Source organism: Mesoplodon densirostris, chromosome 6, assembly GCF_025265405.1.
Source record: "Mesoplodon densirostris isolate mMesDen1 chromosome 6, mMesDen1 primary haplotype, whole genome shotgun sequence".
NCBI lineage: Eukaryota > Metazoa > Chordata > Mammalia > Artiodactyla > Ziphiidae > Mesoplodon > Mesoplodon densirostris.
The window spans coordinates 17,604,041-17,627,926 of record NC_082666.1 but is presented as its reverse complement, the minus strand read 5'-3'; the positions used below and the strand labels follow the sequence as shown (position 1 = coordinate 17,627,926).

General features: G+C 45.2%; 2 protein-coding genes across 5 annotated transcripts in view; both read right to left on the bottom strand.

Annotated features, from left to right (window-relative positions):
* ASTN2 (astrotactin 2) overlaps window positions 1–23,886 on the bottom strand; it is a 927,905-nt gene that overhangs the window by 398,278 nt on the left and 505,741 nt on the right. The gene's annotated exons all lie outside the window — the stretch shown is intronic.
* LOC132492263 (small ribosomal subunit protein eS12-like) lies at window positions 2,490–2,882 on the bottom strand. Its single transcript, XM_060101657.1, has one exon. It carries the CDS (start codon window positions 2,853–2,855, stop codon window positions 2,490–2,492), a length of 366 nt encoding a protein of 121 aa, XP_059957640.1. The 5' UTR covers window positions 2,856–2,882.

The window sequence follows — 23,886 nt, the reverse complement described above, 5'->3', positions numbered from 1 at the left end:
TTCCATCTTTTCCCACAATGTTCACATGCCTACATCCTATTTTTCTTGATGTCATTTTCTCCATGTAGTCTTCATGGATACCTCCTCCCTCCACAACAATGACCACGATGCTGATGACAGCTACCATTTACAGAGCAACGTTAATTACCAGGGACCATGCTGGGTTGTCATCTAATCCTCATGGCAACCCTGAGAACTAAGCATTCATATTCCCATTTTATGGATGAAGAAACCAAGGCTCAGTGAGTGTGGAAGGATGTTAACAGGGAGGGGTGGGGGTCACCATGTTCTAGGGGCTCTGCTTTTTGACACCTCTCTCCCTTATCATGTTCTTGGCTTCTGAGGGTCTACGGTTTTCTTGTTATTGATTTATAGAGAGAGAACTCATTTTCAGAGATTTTCCTGGGCTGTATTCCCTGGGCTTAATCCTCAGAAACAGAAAGTTTAAACACAATCACAGAAAAAAAATAGAGCCCTGTGAAATGATCCATTCTTTAAGGCAGGAGACTCACCACTCATACTAGCTAATCCTACAAGATGACTGAGGAAGAGGATGGGGCATCTGGCCACCAGTGCACCTCCCTCAAGGCTACCCCCAGCTGGGGAGGGTAGGAGCCTCCAGCAGGTTCCAGAATAGTTTCCATCACAAAGTCCCAAGGGTGAGTCTCCAGTAGGAAAAGTCTCTCACCACCAGCCTGAGTGCTCCTTGCCTGCTCCCTCCTCCCTCTACCCCGACTCTCCTTCCTCTTCTCCCCTCCACCCACACCTCCTTTAGGTTCTGAGGCTCCACAGGAAGCAAGTGGGAGGGGACGATACATTTATTACACACTGTGAGGGAACCAGCAGTCTGGTTCTATTCTTTAGGGTTTCTTTGCCTTAGGTTAGCTCCTGGCTTGCCAGTCAGTAAAACAATTTACTACATCAAATGAAGATTTTTTTTCTTTCTTTTTTTTTTTTTTTTTTTGCTGTACGCGGGCCTCTCACTGTTTCGGCCTCTCCCGCTGCGGAGCACAGGCTCCAGATGCGCAGGCTCAGCGGCCATGGCTCACGGGCCCAGCCGCTCCGCGGCACGTGGGATCTTCCCGGCCCGGGGCACGAACCCGTGTCCCCTGCATCGGCAGGTGGACACTCAACCACTGAGCCACCAGGGAAGCCCCAAATGAAGGTTTTTTTGTGTGGATTTCTTGAAAACCATGATAGAAGTGTGAAAAAATGTGTCCAAGGTCAAATGCAGTGGCTGTAATTTGCAAGTTCTGAATCCCAAACCCTCTTCTGGTTACTGATATTGTGTGTGTGTGTGTTTGTGCTTAAAGCTGCATTATTCCTATAGCAATGCTTACTTTAGCTCCCCTTACATGACTGCTATTGATATACCTGAATCACCTTGAGAGCTTGGACCCAGCTTGGATACATCTCTGCATCTTCCAACAGCTCAGCATCATAGAATAAGTGCCCATACATGACGGTAAGAACACATGGGGGAGTCAGGGACAACCCTGGTGTGCTGACTCTTAAGCCTTCCTGCACAGGACATCTCAGTGCAGACAGCGATGTGGATGGGGCAGCATTGTCCCAGCAAAGGGCAGCCTCTGCAGGACCTCAAAGGTGAGGAGACGGCAGGCAGGAGGCCAGAAAGGCCAGAGCAGCCTGGCAAATTGGTTTGGGACAGGCAGCTCCAAATCATGCAGATAACTGAAACCTGGCTGCTTTGATGGTCTCCTCCTTGGAGGAAGGTCACTGAAATAAGATCAGCCTTTCCCAAATTGTTCCGAGGAAGTATGCTAATGGAAAAAGTTCCTGGAGTCAAATATATTTGAGAAATGATGTGCTGAACTAAGTTAAACAAGGTCTTTACTTCAGGACTTTTCAGAGGAAGCACACGTTGTAAATATTCAGAAGGGGAAAAAAATGAAGGCGGCCTTTTCCCCATTGATACACCACAGAAACCACAGGCCCAGAGCATTGTATAGGGCTACTGTTCCCCAGGAAGTGGGTAGGACACCGCACCCAACTGCTTAAAGCACAAGTTGTGGGGAACAAAAGAGAGTCCAGTGAAATTATCTGAAACAATAAGAGGGCTTCCCTGGTGGCACAGTGGTTGAGAGTCCACCTGCCGATGCAGGGGACGCGGGTTCGTGCCCCGGTCCGGGAAGATCCCACATGCCGCGGAGCAGCTGGGCCCGTGAGCCATGGCCGCTGAGCCTGCGCGTCCGGAGCCTGTGCTCCGCAACGGGAGAGACCACAACAGTGAGAGGCCCACGTACCACAAAAAAAAAAAAAAAAAAAAAAAAAAGAATAAGAATCATTTCTCAAGAAAGAGGGCTCAGGCTGAGCCAAGACAAGAAGCCCACCTTCTTCCCTCTGCAAAGACTAGCCAATGTCACAGGACAGATAAGGGGGTGTTACGGAATTATGCTTGACACCTACCTTTCTCTCTCTCTCTCTTTTTTTTTTTTTTGAGGAACACGAGCCCAGTTTTTTTTATTTGATCATTTCTTGCATTGGAAGTGCCCCTCAGTGACATCCTCGGCCTGAGCCTCTTTGCCATAGTCCTTAACCACCACGCGACTGCAACCAACCACTTGATGGGGTTTGCCCTCTCTGTCACTTTTACAGAGGCCTACCCATTCCCCTAGTTTCTTGTGGTCATCAGTCTTAATCAGGTTGATTTGGTGCTCAGCACAAAGGGCCTCCACCAACTTGACATATACAGGCTCATCGCAGTTGGATGCAAGCACACAGAGATGGGCTTGGCGCTTGTCTAAGGCTTTGGCAGCTTCACGAATCGCACGTGCTAGGCCATCGTGGATGAGGGCGGTCTTCCGCACCTCTTGCAGCGCAGTATTAACGTCCATTACACCTCCGGCAGCAATGCCTTCCTAGGCCAGGGCGGTGGGTTACGGGTGGAGCCAGATCTTGAGTGCACCCCAGCCTCCGCCTCCGCACAACTCCGCGGCGGCAGGGGAAGAGCCCTTTCTCTCTTTAAGGAGATATGAACTTCAAAATGCTTCCTGAATCTAAACTCTTTTCCCGACCTCCACTGCCACCACCCGGGCCCAGGCCACCATCACCTCTCACCTGGATTACTGCAGTAGCCTTCTACCTGTCCTCCTCACCTCTGACCTCCCTCTCCTACAGTCTGTTCTCAACAAAGCAGCCACAGTGTTCCTTTTGAAAATTTGGTTAGATCATGTTTCTCTTTCTTTCAGGATCCTCCAATAGCTTTCCATTTCTTTCAGAGTAAAAGCTAAAGTTCTTCTATGACCTGGCCACCTACTGCTCCTTTGACATCCCCTCTTACTGGTCTTCTCACTTCCTACCGCAGGAACACTGATCTCATCATTCTTCAAATACCCCAGGCATTCTGTGCCTCAGGGCCTTTGCACTGGTAGTTCCTTCTTCTCGGAATGTTCTTTCCCCAAATATACACACCCTCATTCTCTCTTCTTATTTCACTTTATTGTTCAAATGACATATTCTTGGGAAAACCTCTCTGATTATGTTATTTAAAATTGCTACTCTCTTACCATATGACCCAGCAATCCCACTACTGGGCATATACCCAGAGAAAACTATAATTCAGAAAGACACATGCACCCCAGTGTTCACTGCAGCACTATTTACAATAGCCACATCATGGAAGCAACCTAAATGTCCATCAACAGACGAATGGATAAAGAACATGTGGTACATATATACAATGGAATATTACTCAGCCATAAAAAGAAACGAAATTGGGTCATTTATAGTGATGTGGATGAACCTAGAGTCTGTCATACAGAGTAATGTAAATGAGAAAGAGAAAAACAAATACCATGTATTAACACATATAAATGGAATTTAGGAAAACGGTACAGATGAACTGGTTTGCAAGGCAGAAATAGAGACACAGACGTAGAAAACAAAGGTATGGACAGCAAGGGGGGTGGGGGGTGATGGTGGTGGGATGAATTGGGAGATTGGGATTGACATATATACACTAATATGTATAAAATAGGTAACTAATAAGAATTTGCTATATAAAAAAAAAATTGCTACTCTCACCCCACACTCCAGACCCCCTTATCCTGCTCTTTTTTAAATAGCACTTATCACCTCTAACTTACTACATGCTTTATTTATTTGTCATGTTATTGTCTGTCTCCCCGCCCCTCTCTCTGCTTGAATATAAGGTCCATGATGGCAGGGGTCTTTGTTTTATTTTCTGGAGTATACTTAGCATCTAGAGTGGTGCCTAGTAAATAGTAAATATTTGTGATAGATTGTATTTTCCAAAGATAGCCACAACACTATCTCCCATCCCACACGCACTTCTTCCAAGGTGACCTTGGCACTCTTTTCATTGAATGCTAGGGTCTCTGTCTCTTTTCCTTGAAACTGGCTTGATGTGTATGACTGCGTCAACCAATAAAGTACAATAGAAATGATGCTCTGTGACTTCCAGGGTTAGGTCATAAAATGCCATCCCATGCACCTTGCTCTCTTGGAACTCGACTGCCATACTGTGTGGTAGCCCAAGCAGTCCGTGGAGAGGCCCAGTGGAAAAGTTACTGGGTCCCTCAACCTACAGTCCCATCTGAGCTCCCAGCTGGCAGCGAGCACCAACCTGAATGCCATCTTGCAAGTGGAGCTTCTCTCGCCCTAGGTGAACCCCTCCAGCTGACTTGCATAGAATGGCTGAATCACTCGCACTGAACCTTGCCCAGTTGTATATAGGTTAATGAACAAAATAAATGATCAGGAGGATGGTGTTGCCTCAGCCAGACCACTAAACTGGACTAAACTGGAATTCTACAGTCAGGGATTCCCTGGTAGCACTGAAATCACTCCTCAAAGGCAGGTCGGATGTCAGGGCACTGGTGTGAGAGGCCCAGGCTTGGCAATATCCTGACCTCCATGCCAAGCCCACCTCTTCCTCTTCCTGGACAGGAGATAAATTCCCTCTCTGGGCCTCAGGTTCCTTGTGAGAAGGATTAAATGAGATGACACAGTTAGAGAGTTCAGATCAGGGTGTGGTATGTGACAGTCACAAGACTAGTTTGATATTCTTTTCCTTCCATGCAGAGGTCTGGAGCCCAAATGAAATAAGTCTCGAAAGCCTCTCTGCTTGCATGACCAGGCAGCCCTGTGGATGGGCTCACCGGGGACGGGCATGGCTGGCAGTCAATAAGGGACAGGCTCTCACCTGCCTCCGGGTCTCTGCCAGGGACACTGTTCGCCACCCTCCCTCCCTCTGCTTTTGGCTTCACTAATGCCTGCTAATTGTTTGAGTCTCAGTAATTAATTATTAATTGCATCTAGAAGCCCCCATCAGCCTCCCATGGGTGGGATTTCTGCTGCGTCGTGCCCCAGGGCACCCATCCCTCTACCATCCTGGCCAGCATCACACCAGAAGGTGAGTGTCTTCCATCCCTCTCCTTCGCCTGCATGAGGTGAGGACCGGCACAGGGATTCTCGTGCCTTTGCTGAAGCTCCAGTGCCTACCACAGGGCCTGGCATAACAATGATGTGAATAACTGGGGGAAATCTGTGTCTCTCTAGGACACAGGAGCACCAAGGGTTAAGGCTGTATGAGGCTCCTATGTTGTAGGGGCAGGTACTCTTATGTGGCCATATGATGGTTTCTTCTTAGGACCCTGAGAGTCTGGGATATAACCAAGAGGTGATAGGTGGGACAGCATAACTCTACTGAGACACTGTTAAGGGGGTGAGGCTGCTCATCTCCAAGAGGCCAGACCATGCTGTGGTTGAGACCTCATCCTGGGGGCCAGACTGCCTGCTCCTCCATCTTGGCTATGTCACTTACTAGCTGTAGGACCTCCAACAACTTACTTAAGCTCTCTGGGCCTCAGTTTTCTCATCTGTAAAATGGGAATAGTGGCATCACCTACCCAAGGCGTTGGAATTGCAGAGATTTTACCAATTAATATGTGTAAAGCACTCAGAACAGGGTCTGGCATAGTTTAAGTGCTAAGGAGTGTCTGTTATCAATCTGCCTGTAGAGTAGGATCTATATCTGTTCTCTACAGCAGAAAGGTCTGGGCCTCTTCCATCTCTTCAAAAATTCACATAACAAACAGGATTATAAAAATAAACTCGAGATCCAGGCCGTGTGATGAACATCTTTCAGTCCCCCAGTGCTTTTCTGGGACTAAATGCTCCAGAACTCAATTTGGAGGTAATGTCAGAGCTCTGTGCTTGCAGTGAGACTACGAGGCCCAAGCCAAATGTCTCCAGCACTGTCCTCCAAGATAACTCTCCCCCAGCGCTCTAAAGGCCCCTCTAGGCCCTCTTTCTGCAAAGAATGGGGAGCAAGCCCAGCCTTCGGAAACCTTCCCCATCTTGGAAGCCACCTAACACCACCTCCTTCCTCGGAGTCCGGGTTATTTCAGGAGACTAAAAAGACCACCCAGGAAGCTAATCTTTGGGCTTCACTTCTGGGGGAGGGGGTGTGGGTAGGTGGGAGAGCCAGATTTTTCTTGTACAGCAGAGCGCGTGTTCCTTTTTGAAAGGTCCTAGCGGAAATAAATGTACAACTTATTGTGGGCTGCGAAGAGCCAGCAGCAGGAGCTGGAGGGACACAAAAGGGGCGTTTGTGCCGGCACAAAACATGTAGCTCTTTACCAAGACGTGCACAGCATATAAACGGAGACGAAGCCTCTGCGAAGCCACCAGGCAAGCGACGCACCCTGAATGCTGGACGGCCCCTCACGAACCCCAGCACACAGTCTTTCTCCTCTCCCGGGGGCCCCTGCCTCCTCTCGCGTGGAAGGGAGCTCTGTGTGAGTGCAGGTGTGCAAGGGCAGGCCTCCCACTCAGGTGCTCGCCTTGTCTTCCTAAGCAGACCTGCTCACCCCCACGCTCAGGAGGACAGCTGGAAACCCAGGCATAATGAGACGAAGCATTAGAAAGTTATACATTAAAGTAAGACACTCAATAAATGTGTTTTATCCCACTCAACTGACAAGGATACAGGTGTCCCCCGCTTTTCATAAGTTCGCTTTACGCCAGTTCGCTTTTACGGAAGACCCACATTCGTACCTCTTTTCAGTAATCGACAGAAATCCGAAGAGGATTTTCATTTTTGCAAAAGGCAAAAAGCAAAAACAGCATTCAGTGTTTGTTTTGCAGGGAGCCTTCTAGAAGCAGCTCACACCCTGAGCAGTGAGACAGGCACCACCAAGCTCCTTACCTGGGAACTACGCTCAGCATCGCAGCATCAAGCCGCCAGAGCTTTGAACTGTGTCTGTGAGCATCTGTGATTTATTCTCTGCATCCATTAGCAACATGTGTCCTAAGGTGATCGCTTCTTCACTTTACACCATTTCAGCTTATGAAAGGTTTCATAGGAATGCTCTACTTTTGGACAGCAGGGGAGACCTGTGCCTTCATAACAACCTGGAAGGTGAGGCTCAAATTCAGCTTCCTTGGAAGAGGAGGTGGTACCTCAACATTCACAATGCCCAGAGCATCCAGAGGCATGGGCAAGGGAACGTGGGACTGAGTGTGTGTCCAGTCTTTTTTGCTTTAAGGGTATAGGAATCACACGTCCTCGTGAGGAGACATGCAGGAAATACTATCTGCCCTTGAACTTAAACCTGTCTCTCTAGAGCTTTCTTTCATCCTTTTCAGCTTTTCACTCCCGCCCATCACAGGCACACAGAAAAAGCAGATCTCTGCTCTCCACTGACCAGCCAACCCTCAGATGTCGGCCAAAGTCCAGGGGACACCTCCTGTATGGCTGGTTCTGCTCGGAGGCTGGGGATAACCAGGGGAGGCTGCAGGGACCCTGCCCCGACAGAGCTCACAGGCGACACAGGGAGACAGCCAGCCAGGCCCACGTGAGCTAACTCAATAACACACATGATAAGGATCAAAGTGAATGATGTGTAAAGCAGACACATCTGGGAGCAAATCCTGGGATGTCAGCCCATAAAGGGACAAGAGGAAGCTTTTTGTTCAACGTTAAAAAAAAAAAAAAAAAAAAAAAAAACTAGCAGCAAAACATTCTATTCAAGCTACACTTTTACTGGGATCTGGGTATAGAAAACTGAAGAAAGCAGAGCTGCTCTCTTGGATTGAAGCAGGTGAGGGCAGGACATGGATGCCTCCAGACTCTTCCCTCTCTTTTCCCTCTGATGAGCAGAGGACCCCAGTTGCCTCCCCACCTTACAATATCAGGCGTCTGGGCAGCCCCATCCTTAATACTGTTGCTCTAGTACAACCTCTTCACTTACAGGAAGAATGATTTGCTTGCATGCCCATCCCTCCCCCATGCCCCCACCCCTGCACCACAACTCTCAGAACGGGTGAAAATATTTGCAAATGAAGCAACTGACAAAGGATTAATCCCCCAAATTTACAAGCAGCTCATGCAGCTCAATATCAGAAAAACAAACAACCCAATCCAAAAATGGGCAGAAGAACTAAATAGACATTTCTCCAAAGAAGATATAAAGACTGCCAACAAACACATGAAAGGATGCTCAACATCATTAATCATTAGGGAAATGCAAATCAAAACTACAATGAGATATCATCTCACACCAGTCAGAATGGCCATCATCAAAAAATCTAGAAACAATAAATGCTGGAGAGGGTGTGGAAAAAAGGGAACACTCTTGCACTGCTGGTGGGAATGTGAATTGATACAGCCACTATGGAGAACAGTATGGAGGTTCCTTAAAAACTAAACATAGAACTACCATACGACCCAGCAATCCCACTACTGGCCATATACCCTGAGAAAATCATAATTCAAAAAGAGTCATGTACCACAATGTTCATTGCAGCTCTATTTATAATAGCCAGGACATGTAAGCAACCTAAGTGTCCATCAACAGATGAATGGATAAAGAAGATGTGGCACATATATACAATGGAATATTACTCAGCCATAAAAAGAAACAAAATTGGGTCATTTATAGTGATATGGATGAACCTAGAGTCTGTCATACAGAGTGAAGTAAGTCAGAAAGAGAAAAACAAATACCGTATGCTAACACATATATATGGAATCTAAAAAACAAACAAAAAATATGGTCATGAAGAACCTAGGGGCAAGATGGGAATAAAAACGCAGACCTACTAGAGAATGGACTTGGGGAGGGGGCAGGGCAAGCTGGGACAAAGTGAGAGAGTGGCATGCACATATATACACTACCAAACATAAAATAGATAGCTAGTGGGAAGCAGCCACATGGCACAGGGAGATCAGCTCGGTGCTTTGTGACCACCTAGAGGGGTGGGATAGGGAGGGTGGGAGGGAGGGAGATGCAAGAGGGAAGAGATATGGGGATATATGTATATGTATAACTGATTCATTTTGTTATAAAGCAGAAACTAACATACCATTTTAAAGCAATTATACTCCAATAAAGATGTTAAAAAAAAAAGTAAGGAAAAAATATAGGTGAGAATTCTCAGGAAAGAAAGAAAATGGAGAGAAAAAAGGATCGGTAAGAAGCTAAAAATACCTTCAAGTGAGAGCTTTCTTATCATATCAATAAATATAAAAATATCTATAAACCTAAAAATTTCTCTGCTTGGTATTTTTCTATTTCATTTCTCTGTTAGCATTTCTTCATTAATCTTCTTACTGACTTATAGTAACAAGTGCTAACAATTACCAAACAAATGTTAAATATCGTTTCCATTCTTTAAGAGCATTGCCTGCATTTTCTCATCTAACACTCTGAACACCCCTTTCAGCTGGACTATGATTCCCTTTACATAAATGAGAAAATTGAGAACTCAGAGAGGTTAAGAGGCTTGTTCACGATCACTCGGCCGTGAAGTGGAGACATGTGCATTGGAACCCGGGGTATGGATTCACTGACTGTTTCACAAGAGTAGGTGATAAATTCAGTAATTTGGAGGACCAGTGCCCTCTTCCTGGGCCCTGTGGTCACAGAGCTGGGTAATGTATTGCCCTCACTGCCGCTTAGAGCCTGGAGGTTGGAGTTACCTATGTTCCAGGCTTTCTTTGGGGCCCAAAAGATACCTTAGCCTTTAGTCCAGGTCCCTAAGGGCACCAGAGAGTGAGCTGCAGCCCCACACCAAGGTCTCTGGGCAGGCTCCAAGTAGTGACAGCTCGGCCAAAGCCCAGACGCAAGAAAATCTTCCAACCTCTGTTTCGGAGTGTGCTTCGTCTAGAAAAGCAGGCCTGCCTTCATGGGCTTTCCCACTGGTGTTACACACGGCTAAATAGGGGCCGTATTTCACCCTAGAAATGGCTGCATTTCAGGAGCAGAGTGTGATTAAGAAAGACGGATGGTGGGCAATATCCTTTACCAGCACCTGTGCTGTGCGCAGGGATCTATTTGGCAGAAAGGAGCTATGTAGGAGCAAGATCATTACCATTTGAACTAGAAAACAAAATGTGGTGGAGGTGGTGTGGAATGGGAGGGGAGGGAAGGAGGGTGATACTGAGGTGAAGAGGTAGGCACTACAGAAAAATGCTGGGCTGCAGGAGGAGCTTCATCCCTGGAACCAGAGGATTGGTTCTGACTGAGAAGGTTGGGGCAAGCCTCCCCCTCGCTGGCTTCAGTTTCCCCAACAAACCCCTCAGAAGTCTTGTCTTGCTCAGATACCCAAGGCTGGAGGAGGCACTGTTTAGAGGCGACCACACCCAACGACAGACTAGATCAGCCTCGAGGACACTGGAACTGAGTACTTAGCCACGTGATGATGGCATCAGCACTGCCCCCCCCCCCCCAACCTTTTTTGAGAGGCAGGGACCTCTGGCTGTGGAACTTCAAAACTGCAGCATGAAAGTGTGCAGGCTGAGGCGTGCAGGATCAGGGAACGGACACTGGTTATGGGGCTGGATGGACCTTCGTCCCAGTGTTTCTATAGATCACGTGGGTTAATAAATTTGCCTTTCTTTGTTTATTTTGGCCTCGCCTCACAGCATGTCGGGTCTTAGTTCCCCGACCACGGATCAGACCTGTGACCCCTGCAGTGGAAGCCTGGAGTCCAAACCACTGGACCACCGGGGAATTCCCCAGGTTAATAAATTTGGAGTTAACAACTTCAAAAAGGGAAAGAAAGATGAAAGGCACTAGGATAAGACAAAAAGAGACTTTAGAGTTAAGTGGATTAGGGCGGGGGTACCCACCCCTACACTTGTTTGCTTTGTAAGCTCAGGAAAGTCGCAGTTCTCCAAGCCGGCCTTTTTCCTCTTTCCTCGTCTGGAAAACGGGGATAAAGACCACCCCACAGAGCTATTACGAATATTAAATGGAATAACGGTTTGTAAATTCCTAGCACAGAGCCCGGCATAAAAATAAATGACTTTTTGTTGCAGTAGTAAATGGGAGTGTTTTCTTAATTTCACTTTCAGATTTTTCATCATTAGTCTATAGGAATGCCAGAGATTTCTGTGCATTAATTTTGTATCCTGCTACTTTACCAAATTCATTGATCAGCTCTAGTAGTCTTCTGGTAGCATCATTAGGATTCTCTGTGTATAGTATCATGTCACCTGAAAACAGTGACAGCTTTACTTCTTCCTTTCCGATTTGGATTCCTTTTATTTCCTTTTCTTCTCTGATTGCTGTGGCTAAAACTTCCAAAACCATGCTGAATAATAGTGGTGAAAGTGGGCAACCTTGTCTTGTTCCTGATCTTAGTGGAAATGGTTTCAGTTTTTCACCATTGAGGATGATGTTGGCTGTGGGTTTGTCGTATATGGCCTTTATTATGTTGAGGTAAGTTCCCTCTATGCCTACATTCTGGAGGGTTTTTATCATAAATGGGTGTTGAATTTTGCCAAAAGCTTTCTCTGCATCTGTTGAGATGATCATATGTTTTTTCTCCTTCAATTTGCTAATATGGTTTATCACATTGATTGATTTGAGTATATTGAAGAATCCTAGCATTCCTGGGATAAACCCCACTTGATCATGGTGTATGATCCTTTTAATGTGCTGTTGGATTCTGTTTGCTAGTATTTTGTTGAGGATTTTTAGAGAAATGGAAATAAAAACAAAAATAAACAAATGGGACCTAATGAAACTTAGGTTTTTTTTTTTTTTTTTTTGCACAGCAAAGGAAACCATAAACAAGACCAAAAGACAACTCTCAGAATGGGAGAAAATATTTGCAAATGAAGCAACTGACAAAGGATTAATCTCCAAAATTTATAAGCAGCTCATGCAGCTCAATATCAGAAAAACAAACAACCCAATCCAAAAATGGGCAGAAGACCTAAATAGACATTTCTCCAAAGGAGATATACAGATTGCCAACAAACACATGAAAGAATGCTCAACATCATTAATCATTGGAGAAATGCAAATCAAAACTACAATGCAATATCATCTCACACCAGTCAGAATGGCCATCATCAAAAAATCTACAATCAATCAATGCCGGAGACGGTGTGGAGAAAAGGGAACCCTCTTGCATTGTTGGTGGGAATGTAAATTGATACAGCCACTATGGAGAATAGTATGGAGGTTCCTTGAAAAACTAAAAATAAAACTGCCATACGACCCAGCAATCCCACTACTGGGCATGTACCCTGAGAAAACCATAATTCAAAAAGAGTCATGTACCACAATGTTCATTGCAGCTCTATTTACAACAGCCAGGACATGGAAGCAACCTAAGTGACCATCGACAGATAAATGGATAAAGAAGATGTGGCACATATATACAATGGAATATTACTCAGCCATAAAAAGAAACAAAATTGAGTTATTTGTAGTGAGTGAGGTGGATGGACCTAGAGACTATCATACACAGTGAAGTGAGTCAGAAAGAGAAAAACAAATACCGTATGCTAACACATATATATGGAATCTAAAAAAAAAAAAAAAAAAAGGTCAAGAAGAACCTAGGGGCAAGACGGGAATAAAGACACAGACCTACTAGCAAATGGACTTGAGGATTCAGGGAGGGGGAGGGGTAAGCTGGGACAAAGTGAGAGAGTGGCATGGACATATATACACTACCAAACGTAAAACAGATAGCTAGTGGGAAGCAGCCGCATAGCACAGGGAGATCAGCTCGGTGCTTCGTGACCACCTAGAGGGGTGGGATAGGGAGGGTGGGAGGGAGGGAGATGCAAGAGGGAAGAGATATGGGGACACATGTATATGTATAACTGATTCACTTCATTATAAAGCAGAAAGTAACACACCATTGTAAAGCAATTATACTCCAATAAAAATGTTAAAAAAATAAAATAAAATAAATTACTTGATAAATAGAGGCTACCACCTACATACTCCTCCTCCCCGTTAAAATATCATCATCATCATCACCATCTCCATCCTCAGCCTGGATAAGGGAGCTTTCTCTTTTTATTTTGGTGGTTTCACTTCTCTAAAGGCTCTCGCAGAGCAGACGGAGAGCCCTGTTCTTTGTGGCCCCAGAGGGAAGCTAGGATCAACAGGACGTGGGGAAAAGGCACCGTGATAACTAGCACACACTTGGCACACTCTGTTCTGCTTTTTCAAAGGAGCCACTGTTTCTTGTTTTAGGGCCTGGGTATATAGAACTGAAAACAACATAAGCATATCATGTGCAATATTATACATGCATTATACATTAATAACATACACATGTACAAAGTGGATTCAAGAGACCTGGGTGAAGTAATGGAACCAGACACAAACATCTGGGAGATGTGTACTCTACACATAGCGAATAGTGAGGCCAAAGGCTTGGAGTGCTAGAAGGAGAACAAGCAGGCCAGGGATGGAGGGAGGGAGTGAGGGCGTGGTAGGAAATAGCAGAAGTCGGCAGAGGCCAGCTCAGAAAGGGTTGATAGTGGAAAGGATGCTGGATTCATCCTAAATATGCTTAGATGGTTAATGTCAGCGGGGGTGGCCTTGGAGCAGGGGGTGGTATGATATGATTTTTATTTTAAATGATACTTCCAGCTGTTATGTGGAAAATGGACTTGGTGGGGATGAGCAAGGCGGGGAGCAGAGACCCGTCTTGAGGCTCTGCCGTCTCCCAGGTGAGGGATGATACTGGCTTGAACTCGGAGGTCCTTTGAGGGTGTTGAAACATTTTTGAATAATGGATATATTTTCAAGGTGGATATATTTTAAGGTAGATGGACTTTCAAGGTATATTCTCAAAACAGGATCTGCTGACAGTTTGGATGTGGACATGAGAGGCAGAACTCGTCAAGGGTAACTCCAAGTGTTTGCACCTGAGTGATAGGGCACGTGGGCGTCGGTGCCTTTTCCAGGATGGGACAGACTGTGGGAGGAGCAGGTGGAGGGCATAATGAGTTCGGTTCCAGACATTCAACGTTTGAGATGCCCATTAACCATTCAAATGGAGGCATTTATGAGGTTGGGGCTGAGCTATGTGGCATTTAAAACCAGGGCGCTGAATGAAATCAGTGTGGGAGGGAGAAGTTGAGGAGTGTGCTGGGGTGACCTCTAACTAACATTTAGAGGTCGGGAAGCAGGGAGGATCCAGCAGAGGCCAGTGAGTCAGAGCTGCCTATAAGAATCAGGAGAGAGTGTTGTCTTAGAATAAAGAAGATGTTTCTGGCAGGAAGGAGTGACTAGCTATGTTACACAAAAGGGTCCAGGAAATAGAGACTGAGAATTGGTCGTTGAAATTTGGTAAGAGGAAGGTCACTGGGGACATTGACAATGAGATTTGAGTGTGCTGCTGGGAGGGAAGGGGTGGGGTGAGAGACCGGTGGAAGCGGATTCAAGAGAGAAGGAAGGTGAGACACTGGAGGTGGTGAATACAGGTAACTCTTTAGAGGGGTTGTGCTCTAAAAAGGGGGCAGAGAATTGGAGTGGAGCCCAATTCCTATGGAGGGATTAAGGAAAGGGTTTTGTTTTGTTTTGTAAAATGAGAGATCTGAAAACACATTTATATTGATGGACATGATCCAGGAGAGGGGAGAAACTGCAAAAGCAAAGCCTACAATGGTGGAAAGGGAGCCCAGTGCCTGAGTTCAGGGACAGTCCAAAGTCTGTGGGACCTGCGCTGATGCAATCCAAAGAGGCTTCTTTTGAGAAAAAGAATTCAAAATCATGAATTCAAAATCAGTTATGGAAATGAATATTTACTTAGTACGAGAAGAGAAATCATAGCAAATCAACAACACTTTAAAGATGCACGTATCTTTCTTCTGAGATTTCTTTAGGCCGGGATTTCTCAGTCTGCACAAGATTGACATTTGGGGCCAGATAATTCTTTGTTGGAGGGGGCTGTCCTGTGCATTGTAGGATGTTCAGCAGAATCTCTGGTGTGTACCCACTAGATGCCAGTAGCAGCCATCCCCCAATTCTGACAACTCACGATGTCTGAGTCATTGCCCTCCACCACCTTGAGAACCATATGCTTCAGATAATTTATTTGAAATGCTTACATACAACAGTATGTATACACGGTCACAATCTCCACCTCAAATATCTACAAGCCCTAGAAACCTCTAGCACTGACAGGCGCCAAGCAAATAAAGGTCTCTGAAGCTTAGGCTCCCTTTGCTTCTGATAAACCCACCTCTGCTCGAGTTGAGGGCTTGCACTTAGATTGGAGCAGGGAGAACACCCATCATAAAAGAAGGCAAATACATCCTTTATCCAGATTCACCAATCTGTAACATTTTGACACATTTGTTTTCTTCCTCTCTCTCCCACACACACATATTGTTATCTATTTTCCTGAGCTATCACAAAAGTTTTCAGACATCATGTCTCTTTACCCTTAATGTTTCACTGTGTATTTCCTAAAAACAAGAATATCCTCAGGATAGTTGTCAACTTCAGGAAATTGCACATGGATATGATACTTTTATCAAATCTACCTTCCATACTCTAATACTCTTCAACTGACCCAATTATGTCCTTTATAATTGTCTTTTCCATTTTCCATCCAGTACAGGTGAAACAGGAGGGATGGGGGCAGGGCACAACGTTTGAAAGAATGACACAGCCCGAGGACATGACATAAACTGATTAGAACCAAATGGGTCCAAGATGGCAGACAAGTCAACTTCCACTAGACCTTGAGCCTCAGTATAAGTTGACATCAGCAAGCTAAATGACATACCCACAGGCACAATGACAGGTCCAAGGCTGACCATAAAGATCAAAAAGTGGGCGGTGGCCCAATTCCTGGAAATCCCCGGCCCTTCCTAAAATAGCTGGAATACTCCTCCCACTCACTAGCCTATGAAATTACCCACCCCTATAAAAACTGACAACCCCATACCCTGGTGCCTTTCTCATCTTCTGAGATGGCCCACACTCTGTCTGGGGAGTGTGTTTCTCTCTAAATAAATCCAATTCTTACCTATCACTGAATTCTTTCTGCAATGAGACATCAAGAACCTGAGCTTCATTAAGTCCTGAAAACAGGCGTGTGATCTCAGTTGGAAGACTGTGGGTAGGATTCAAGTCCCGGCTGCATGGGTTCAAGTCCCAATCTGGGTTTAGGCTGGGTTCGAGCACCGGCACAGGGATTCGAGTCCCAATCTGAGGTGCACGGTTTCACAGGACCTGTTCCAGGACCACATATTACATGTAGTTCTCATGTTTCTTTAGTCTCTTTTTATCTGGAATCTCAGTTTGTGTTTGTCTTTCATGCCAGTGACAGTTTTGAAGAATAAACGCCAGTTTCTTTCCTTTAATGTTCAATAATAAAATATTTGGTATTTGGTAATTTATATATGTTTACATTTTAATAATAAAATATTTTGAATCTGCAAAAAAAATAAAGAAAGAAAAGAAAAGAAGGCAAGACAGTTTAGGGTAAAGATACCAGTGAACTGATAGACTTGAATCTTCTCATTACTTGTGTTCTCTCAGTGCCATAAAAAGCAAGGGCCTCCACTAACAGCGTGATGGCAGGAGGCTGTGTTAGAGTTTTGCAGGAAAAGGGAAGGAATGAAGTAGTCACTCTGCAGAGTAACAGAGTGAGTGGACTAGGGTTCCTGTAAGCCTTGTAATGGACTGGAAGTGGGACAGAGAAAGAAGACCAGTCCCAGCAGCTCGAGGATGGGATGGGTGCCTTATAAGTTAGTGCACGCCTCATCGCCAGAGCAATCTGCCCTGTAATAGGCATTCAAGCTGCAATGGCAGGTCAGACCACATGATCCTACCAGGCCTTCTAGTTCTGGGACTCTGTGATTACAGAGCGAAGCAACTTGATGCCCTAGACTTTACCAGGCAGAATTACTCCGCGGCACCTTCACTCACAAAAGCATAAGATCAGTCCCATAAATAACGGTTGTGATGGCTGAGCACACTGGTCCTGAGTGGGGGCTTTCCAGGCCTCATCTCATTCAATACTCTCAGCAAGATAAGAGAATTCTAGAAAGTGTGAGTCATGTATCCACTGTCACACAGCTAGTAGAAATGGTGTGACCCAAATCAAGGAACATTCTACAAAATGCCTGACCAGTATTCCTCATGACTGTCAAGGTCAAAAAACAAAACAAAACAAAACAAAACACAAGTAAAGACTGAGAAACCGTCTCAGAGCAGAGGAGACTGAGGAGACATGATGACTTAATGCAATGTTATATCTTGGATTGGATTCTGGAACAGAAAGAGGGTATTACTGGAAAAACTGGTGAAATTCAAATGAAGTCTTGGGCTTCATGAAGAGTAAGGTACCGGTGTTGGTTTCTTAGTTCTGAAGACTGTGTCATGGTAAGATATTAACATTAGAGGAAAATAGTTGAGGTGCCAGTGAACACTCTTGGTATTATCTTTGCAATCTTTCTGTAAATCTAAAATGAGTTCAAAATAAAAACTTCCCTAGAAACAACAATAACAGCAGTAGTAGTAGCAGCAGCAGCAACAAAAACAAAGATGTGACTAATTCCCAGGCATTCTGACTCCAGGAGCTCTGCTTGTCTGTGATGTTCCGGCCGCTGGGAGCTGGAGGTAGTTATCCTGTCTTCAACATGATGTGTCTAAGGCCTCTGCTTTCTGCTTTTACACCTACCTGTGTCCTCCAGCCAAGAGGCAGCCTGGTACAGTGCAAAGGGATGGCTTTGAATCCAGGCAAAAGCTGGTTCAGCATCAGCTCCCCTATTAACTAACCGTGTGTCTGTAGAGAAATCACTTTCCACCTCAAACCTCTGGTTTCCTGCATCTGTAAACCGCAGCCCATACATAATCTCTCCCTGACCCAGGCTTCACGTGAGACTCCAAATGGAAACCGAGAAAAGCACATCACTCGGCACACAGTAGGTGCTCAATAAACACGAGGTCAGGCTTCTTTCTTAAGAGCTCAGAACCAAGAGCAAACCCGGACTCTTTCTTTCTGACAAGAACCTTTCATGTTTGATTTATAGGCTGGTTTAGGTAGTAGAATTTTAAATAATTCATAGCCTTGCTGTTAATATTTGTAGTTGTTGAATTCCTCTAATAAAACATTTAGGGATTTCTTCCCTCCCTGAAGTGTATTTTGCCCGGAGAATGATACGTTTTCTGAAATGTAGGACTTGGCTGCCCTCTCTTTACTCTCCTTTCTGCAGTGAATCCTGTCTATTGCTGTGGCAGGGGTGAGAGATGCCAGTTTGGGTTTTGCTAAGTAGCTATGGGTATGCAAAAAATAGGGGCATCACTTCAACTGTGGCTGCGGCTTGGCAGGTGGGATCACCTTATTAGGACCTGTGTGATGGTTATGAATAGACTTCTTATTAGAGCTGAGTTTGAACTCAGAGTTGCCATGTCCTTACTGTGTGAGCTCATACAGGTAACCTAATCTTTCTGTGCCTTCGTTTTCTCGTGTACAAAAATGGGAATGATAACACTCTTGGTTACTTTGCCTGGCATGCTTCTGGGTCTTCAAATTCTGCCTGTACCCATAGAACCTGCTTTACCTAATCTTTCCCAGCCTCAGCCCCTGCCTCGTGCATTTGATGTGACAAACAGACTCCCCATTTATTCCTTTTTCTTCTCACTTTGGTTTGGGCCATTTCCATGAGAACCCCAGTCTCTTTCTTGGACAAAACCCTGCTGGCTTTGTCATTTCTCAGTTGCCCTAAATTTGGGGGAAGGGACATGATTCGAGCATGCTGTGGCATTTTCTTAAGGAGGCTCTGGCTCCCTCTCAAAGACGCAAGGGAGTCTGAAACACAAGGCAAGCTTCACAGGTGCCAACTGTATTGTTCAACGAATATACTCCCCTTTACAGCACTTATATTTCATTCTCTACTGCCAGAATGGAGACACATGCTGTGTTTCTGCATTTGTAATTGGGGAAGAACAGATGGGAGAGATGCAGTTGGAAGTAATGCTGTCATTAAAATAATCTATACTGCTCGTAACTCTCTGGCATATGCAAGAAGGTGAGTGGAGCCACGTGGAACAAGTGTCTTCACATCCATTCCTTGGGGAAATTATGGGGGGTTCGTGCTTTGGTAATATCCACATTCCCTCATGGCATACCTCTGTGGGTGCACCTCTACCTCCAGGGCCCCGAAGACAAGAAAAGGAGATTGGTGGAAATGTTTCCTTAGGTGGGGTGGGCATTCTGGAGAAGAACAGCAGGGGCAAAGGTGCAGAGTCTTGAAAATAGGGGGTGTTTTCAATTACTAGTTAGAAGAGCAGCCTGGCTGGGGTGGAGATCTTTCTAGGGAAGGAGTGGGGAATGTGGCTGGAGGAGAACATGGGCCGTGGTGATGAGGTTCTCAATGCCAAGAAGTGTTGAACGAGAATCCCTAAGGTTGGTACAAAGAGCCCTGGCCTGGGAGTCAGGCTCAGTTCAGGCTGTTACTAACTATGTGAACATGGGAAAGACATATCTTCCTTGGGCCTCAGTTCTTCATCTGTAAAGGGGAGTATATTCTTTGATGATCCAAGTAAAGTCTTTAGTAGCTTGAAGGACAGTAGCTCTGAACTTCAGCAGGACACAACTAATTCCTGAGTCTTTATTCTCTTCTGGCCATGAAGGTCAAGTTTAAACTAAGGTTATCCCAGTCCCTATTGTTTTATTATTATTATTATTAATAATAATAATAAGATAATAAGGCTCCCTGTTACGGAGGGCCTACTTTGTGCCACGCACTGTAAAATTCTTTATTATGTGTCTTGATCTTGATCACCGTCATCAGAAGCCCATCATGCAGAGGTTGTCACCCCTTCACATCTGGAGCTCAGAGGTAAGAGGACGTACTTGTGTCACCCAGTGCTGAGTGGCAGGGCCAAGAGTCATGCCCGCCTTTGGCAGCTGCCCTATTCTCGCCAGTCCCATTGCCATGACAAGATGGCACCTCCTAAAGCAAAGAACACTGTGGAAATCTTCAATGTCCACTGGATAATTTAATCCTTTCCACTGCCCTTCAAGGGAGGTCCTGGGATCCCTATTCTATAGATGAGTACACTGTGGTTCTGTAAAAAGAAATCACTAGTTCAATGTCATAGAACCAGCCTGTGACACAGCGGGGCTTCGGCTTCACATTGGCCCTGCATAAAGGCTCTGGATGCTACCTTAGGTGTTTCTGTGCTCAAATTCACATAGGTGTAACCTGGAATTAGGGAGCAGATCCACAATCTCTTCCCCCAAAGTCTGGGATGTTCTTTGCAAACTTTTTTCTCAAGGAGGCCCCATGCTGCCAAACTTCCAAGCTGCCCTCTCCTGCCCCGGGAAGCATTCTCTCTGCAGACACGTCAATGCCATTGTCACAAGGGGAACATCTGGGCTGATACCTTCAAAAGTCTGCCACAGCCTTAGACTTGCTAGAAGGCCAAGGATTCCCTGTACCTGTGACCAACCTCTTCCTTGGGGAAAAGGCTTTTGACCACTAGACCAGCATGTCAACTCAAGCTTTCGAAGATGATTTTTCACCATACTCTTCAGAGGGTCACCTTACTTCTACACACTAGAGTTTCATACTGTTACCTCCCCCTGCTATCGTTGGGCCACCACCAATGAAAAGAGCTGGTGAAGCTCTCTGGACATCACTTTAGGGCATCTGAGTTTGGAAGTTGGGAGGGAGGAGGGAAAGTTGACTGAGTAGCTGTTTTATACAAATCAGCTCAAAAATATCCAATCACAGCCCTGCAAGGTAGGTACTGCATTACTATGCCCATTTCATAGATGAGGAAATTAAATTTAGAAAGGTTTATTAAATGACTTGCCCAAGACATGTGGTAAGTGATAGAAGGAAGCAAGGTTTGAATCCAGGTCTTTTGTTTTTCTGACATCAAAAACCTGTAGCGGGCTTCCCTGGTGGCACAGTGGTTGAGAGTCCACCTGCCGATGCAGGGGACACAGGTTCGTGCCCCAGTCCGGGAAGATCCCACATGCCGCAGAGTGGCTGGGCCCGTGAGCCATGGCTGCTGAGCCTGTGTGTCCGGAGCCTGTGCTCTGCAATGGGAGAGGCCACAACAGTGAGAGGCCCGCGTACCACAAAAAAAGAGACAAACAAAAAAAACCTGTAGGCTTTTTGGCTGTACCACATGACCTCTGATGCTAAGAAAACACAGATTTGGCCCTCCTCTGTCTCACCTCCACTCTCACCTTTCTCCTTGATCCAAGACTTCTCACTACCTTGGGAAATGCCATTGTTCCAGCCATTTGGGCAACAAAAGTGCTAATTTCTCTTGGAAGATATTTCCCTGGTCATTTTTCGCTTAAGGGACAAGGATGTCAATTTTGGACTCCTGTGTATTGCAAAGACCCCAGTGATGACCATGTTCCTGCCACCCACAGAGTCTTTGCACATGCTGTTCCCTCTGTCTGAAATGCTTTTCCCTCACTGCTTTCCCTCTTTAACCCTGCTCACCATTTAAATCTCAGATCTACTGTGACTTTCTCAGGAAGCTGCCCTGAACTCATGTTGAAGTCAGCCCCCTCCCATCCCAATGAACTCTCAGAGCATTGCACTACTTTACTCTCTGGCACATAGCTCAGTTTCCAAGTACTGATTAATTGGTGAGTTATTGGGTTTATGCCAGTCTCTTCCACTAGACCATAAGCTCTAAGAGGGCAGAGAGCACATTTACTTGGATCACTATTGAGTCCTCAATTCCAATCACAGGGCTTGAAAGATAGTAGATGCTCAATGAGCATTTCTGAATGAATGCATGGATGCATTAAAGTACAGGATGCTAAAATGCCTGGGTCTGGAGACAAGAGAATTTCCTAACTTGTGCTTTAAAGAGGCATAGCTTTCTCTTTGTGGCTAGTTAGAAATACAGAATTTCCGGCTCCATCCCAAACCTTTCTGAATCAGAATCTGCATTTTAACATGATCCTCAGATGATTCCTATGCATATTAATGACTGATCAACACTGCAAAGGAGAAAGGAAGGTAGAAGGGAAGGCTGTGGTAGCCCAAGGTAATAAATCAGTTAACTGGTTCACCAATTAATTTGGTCAAATTATCTGAGCACCAACTATGTGCCTAGTACTACATTGGGCCCTGTGACTCTGGTGTGAACACAGAGGGTATGATGCCTGCCTTTAGAGAACACCTTATACCTGCCTGGATGGGCAAGGCATCTAGAGCTACCAAAGCAGAGGGAGGAGATGCTTATTGATCTAGGGGCAGGAGGGCTTCCTGCAGGTGGTGACTGGGAGTGGTGGGTAGAGAGGGCAACCTTATACTCAATGGAGCTTCTTGTCACATGTCACCAGCCTAGAGGCTGACAGATGGCTTGGGAGGTTCTTGCAATAATCCAGGCTAGAAATGCAAGCTGGTCTTTATTCCCCTGTAGAGTCTCTCCTCCACTCTCTCCTGTAAGCCTTTCTACAAAACCTGTGAATCAAGTAATGGCCAAATCCCATGACCTCTCTCTCCCATGAGAGCCTCCCTCGTTCTTTTCTTATTTACATTCTGCCTCCAAATGTCAATTTCCCACCTTCTTCTTGACTCCCTCTATGTTTTCTTCCCCCTTCCACCAACGCTTTTCCTAGCAGTCCTCTGATATATCCATTATGTGGACTATAATGTAGCCGTTTGAAATTATATTTACAAAGACTGTGTGATAACACGGAACACACTTAGGTTATAACAGGAAGTAGGGTGAAAAATCATATGGGCATATCATTACAAGTCTTATAAAAATAAAAACACTATGTATCATTAAAAAAAAAAAGCAAAACTCAAGAAGTATCAACCAATATTTATGTTTGCATGGGGACTTAAAAATACTTATTTAAATTTTCTGTTTTCCATTTTTTTATGACTTGGGAATGTCTTTTATAAATAAAAAAATAAATAAATACCACAAATTAAAAACTGCTGTCATTCATTTATTATGTCATTTTGGGCAAGTCTGTTAATTTCCCTGAGCCTCAGTTTTCTCATCTCTAAAACGGGGCCAAGAATTGTGCTCCCCACACGGAGTGTTTTAAGATAGTGTTCATTGAGCCTGGCAGGACAGAAAAGACTAAAACCATAGCAGTATCATTGTTGTGATCAGTTCACAGCTTAACTGTTCAGTGCAGGTTGGGATCAGAGAACAGGATGAGTCTGATGAGGTAGGGACAGAGGTTGGAGACAGGAGGTCACTGTTTGGGAGTCCTGAACTTTGGAATTAATTTTATTCCTAATTGGCTGTATGACCTGGGTAAGTTCTGTACCATCTCTGGGCTTCTGTTTCCCCAAATGTTTAAGAGGAACACAGCCTCCATGATCAACAGAACTTCCTGTTACAGGTCAAAAAGACACTATCTCAATTCCCCTGGAAGTCACACCGTGAATGCTTTAACAGTCCTAAAAATTCTATTGGGCAGATACTGCAACCTCTTTCAAATGTCTCTTAGTCTTCTGAGGTGTGCTGACCTATGAATAAAGGTCCATCTCTGTTAAGGTCAGGAGGCCTCATATTTGCTTTCAAAGAGCTACAAGGCCCCTCCTCCCCTGCTAACCACAGAGCAGTTCTTAGAGTTGCTTAGATTCTGTCCATTGTTTTTAAAAAATGCCACATTAAGGGC

What these genes read in the sequence shown, in the direction of transcription:
- LOC132492263 (XM_060101657.1), bottom strand. Translation starts at nt 2,855, where the DNA reads ATGGACGTTAATACTGCGCTGCAAGAGGTGCGGAAGACCGCCCTCATC.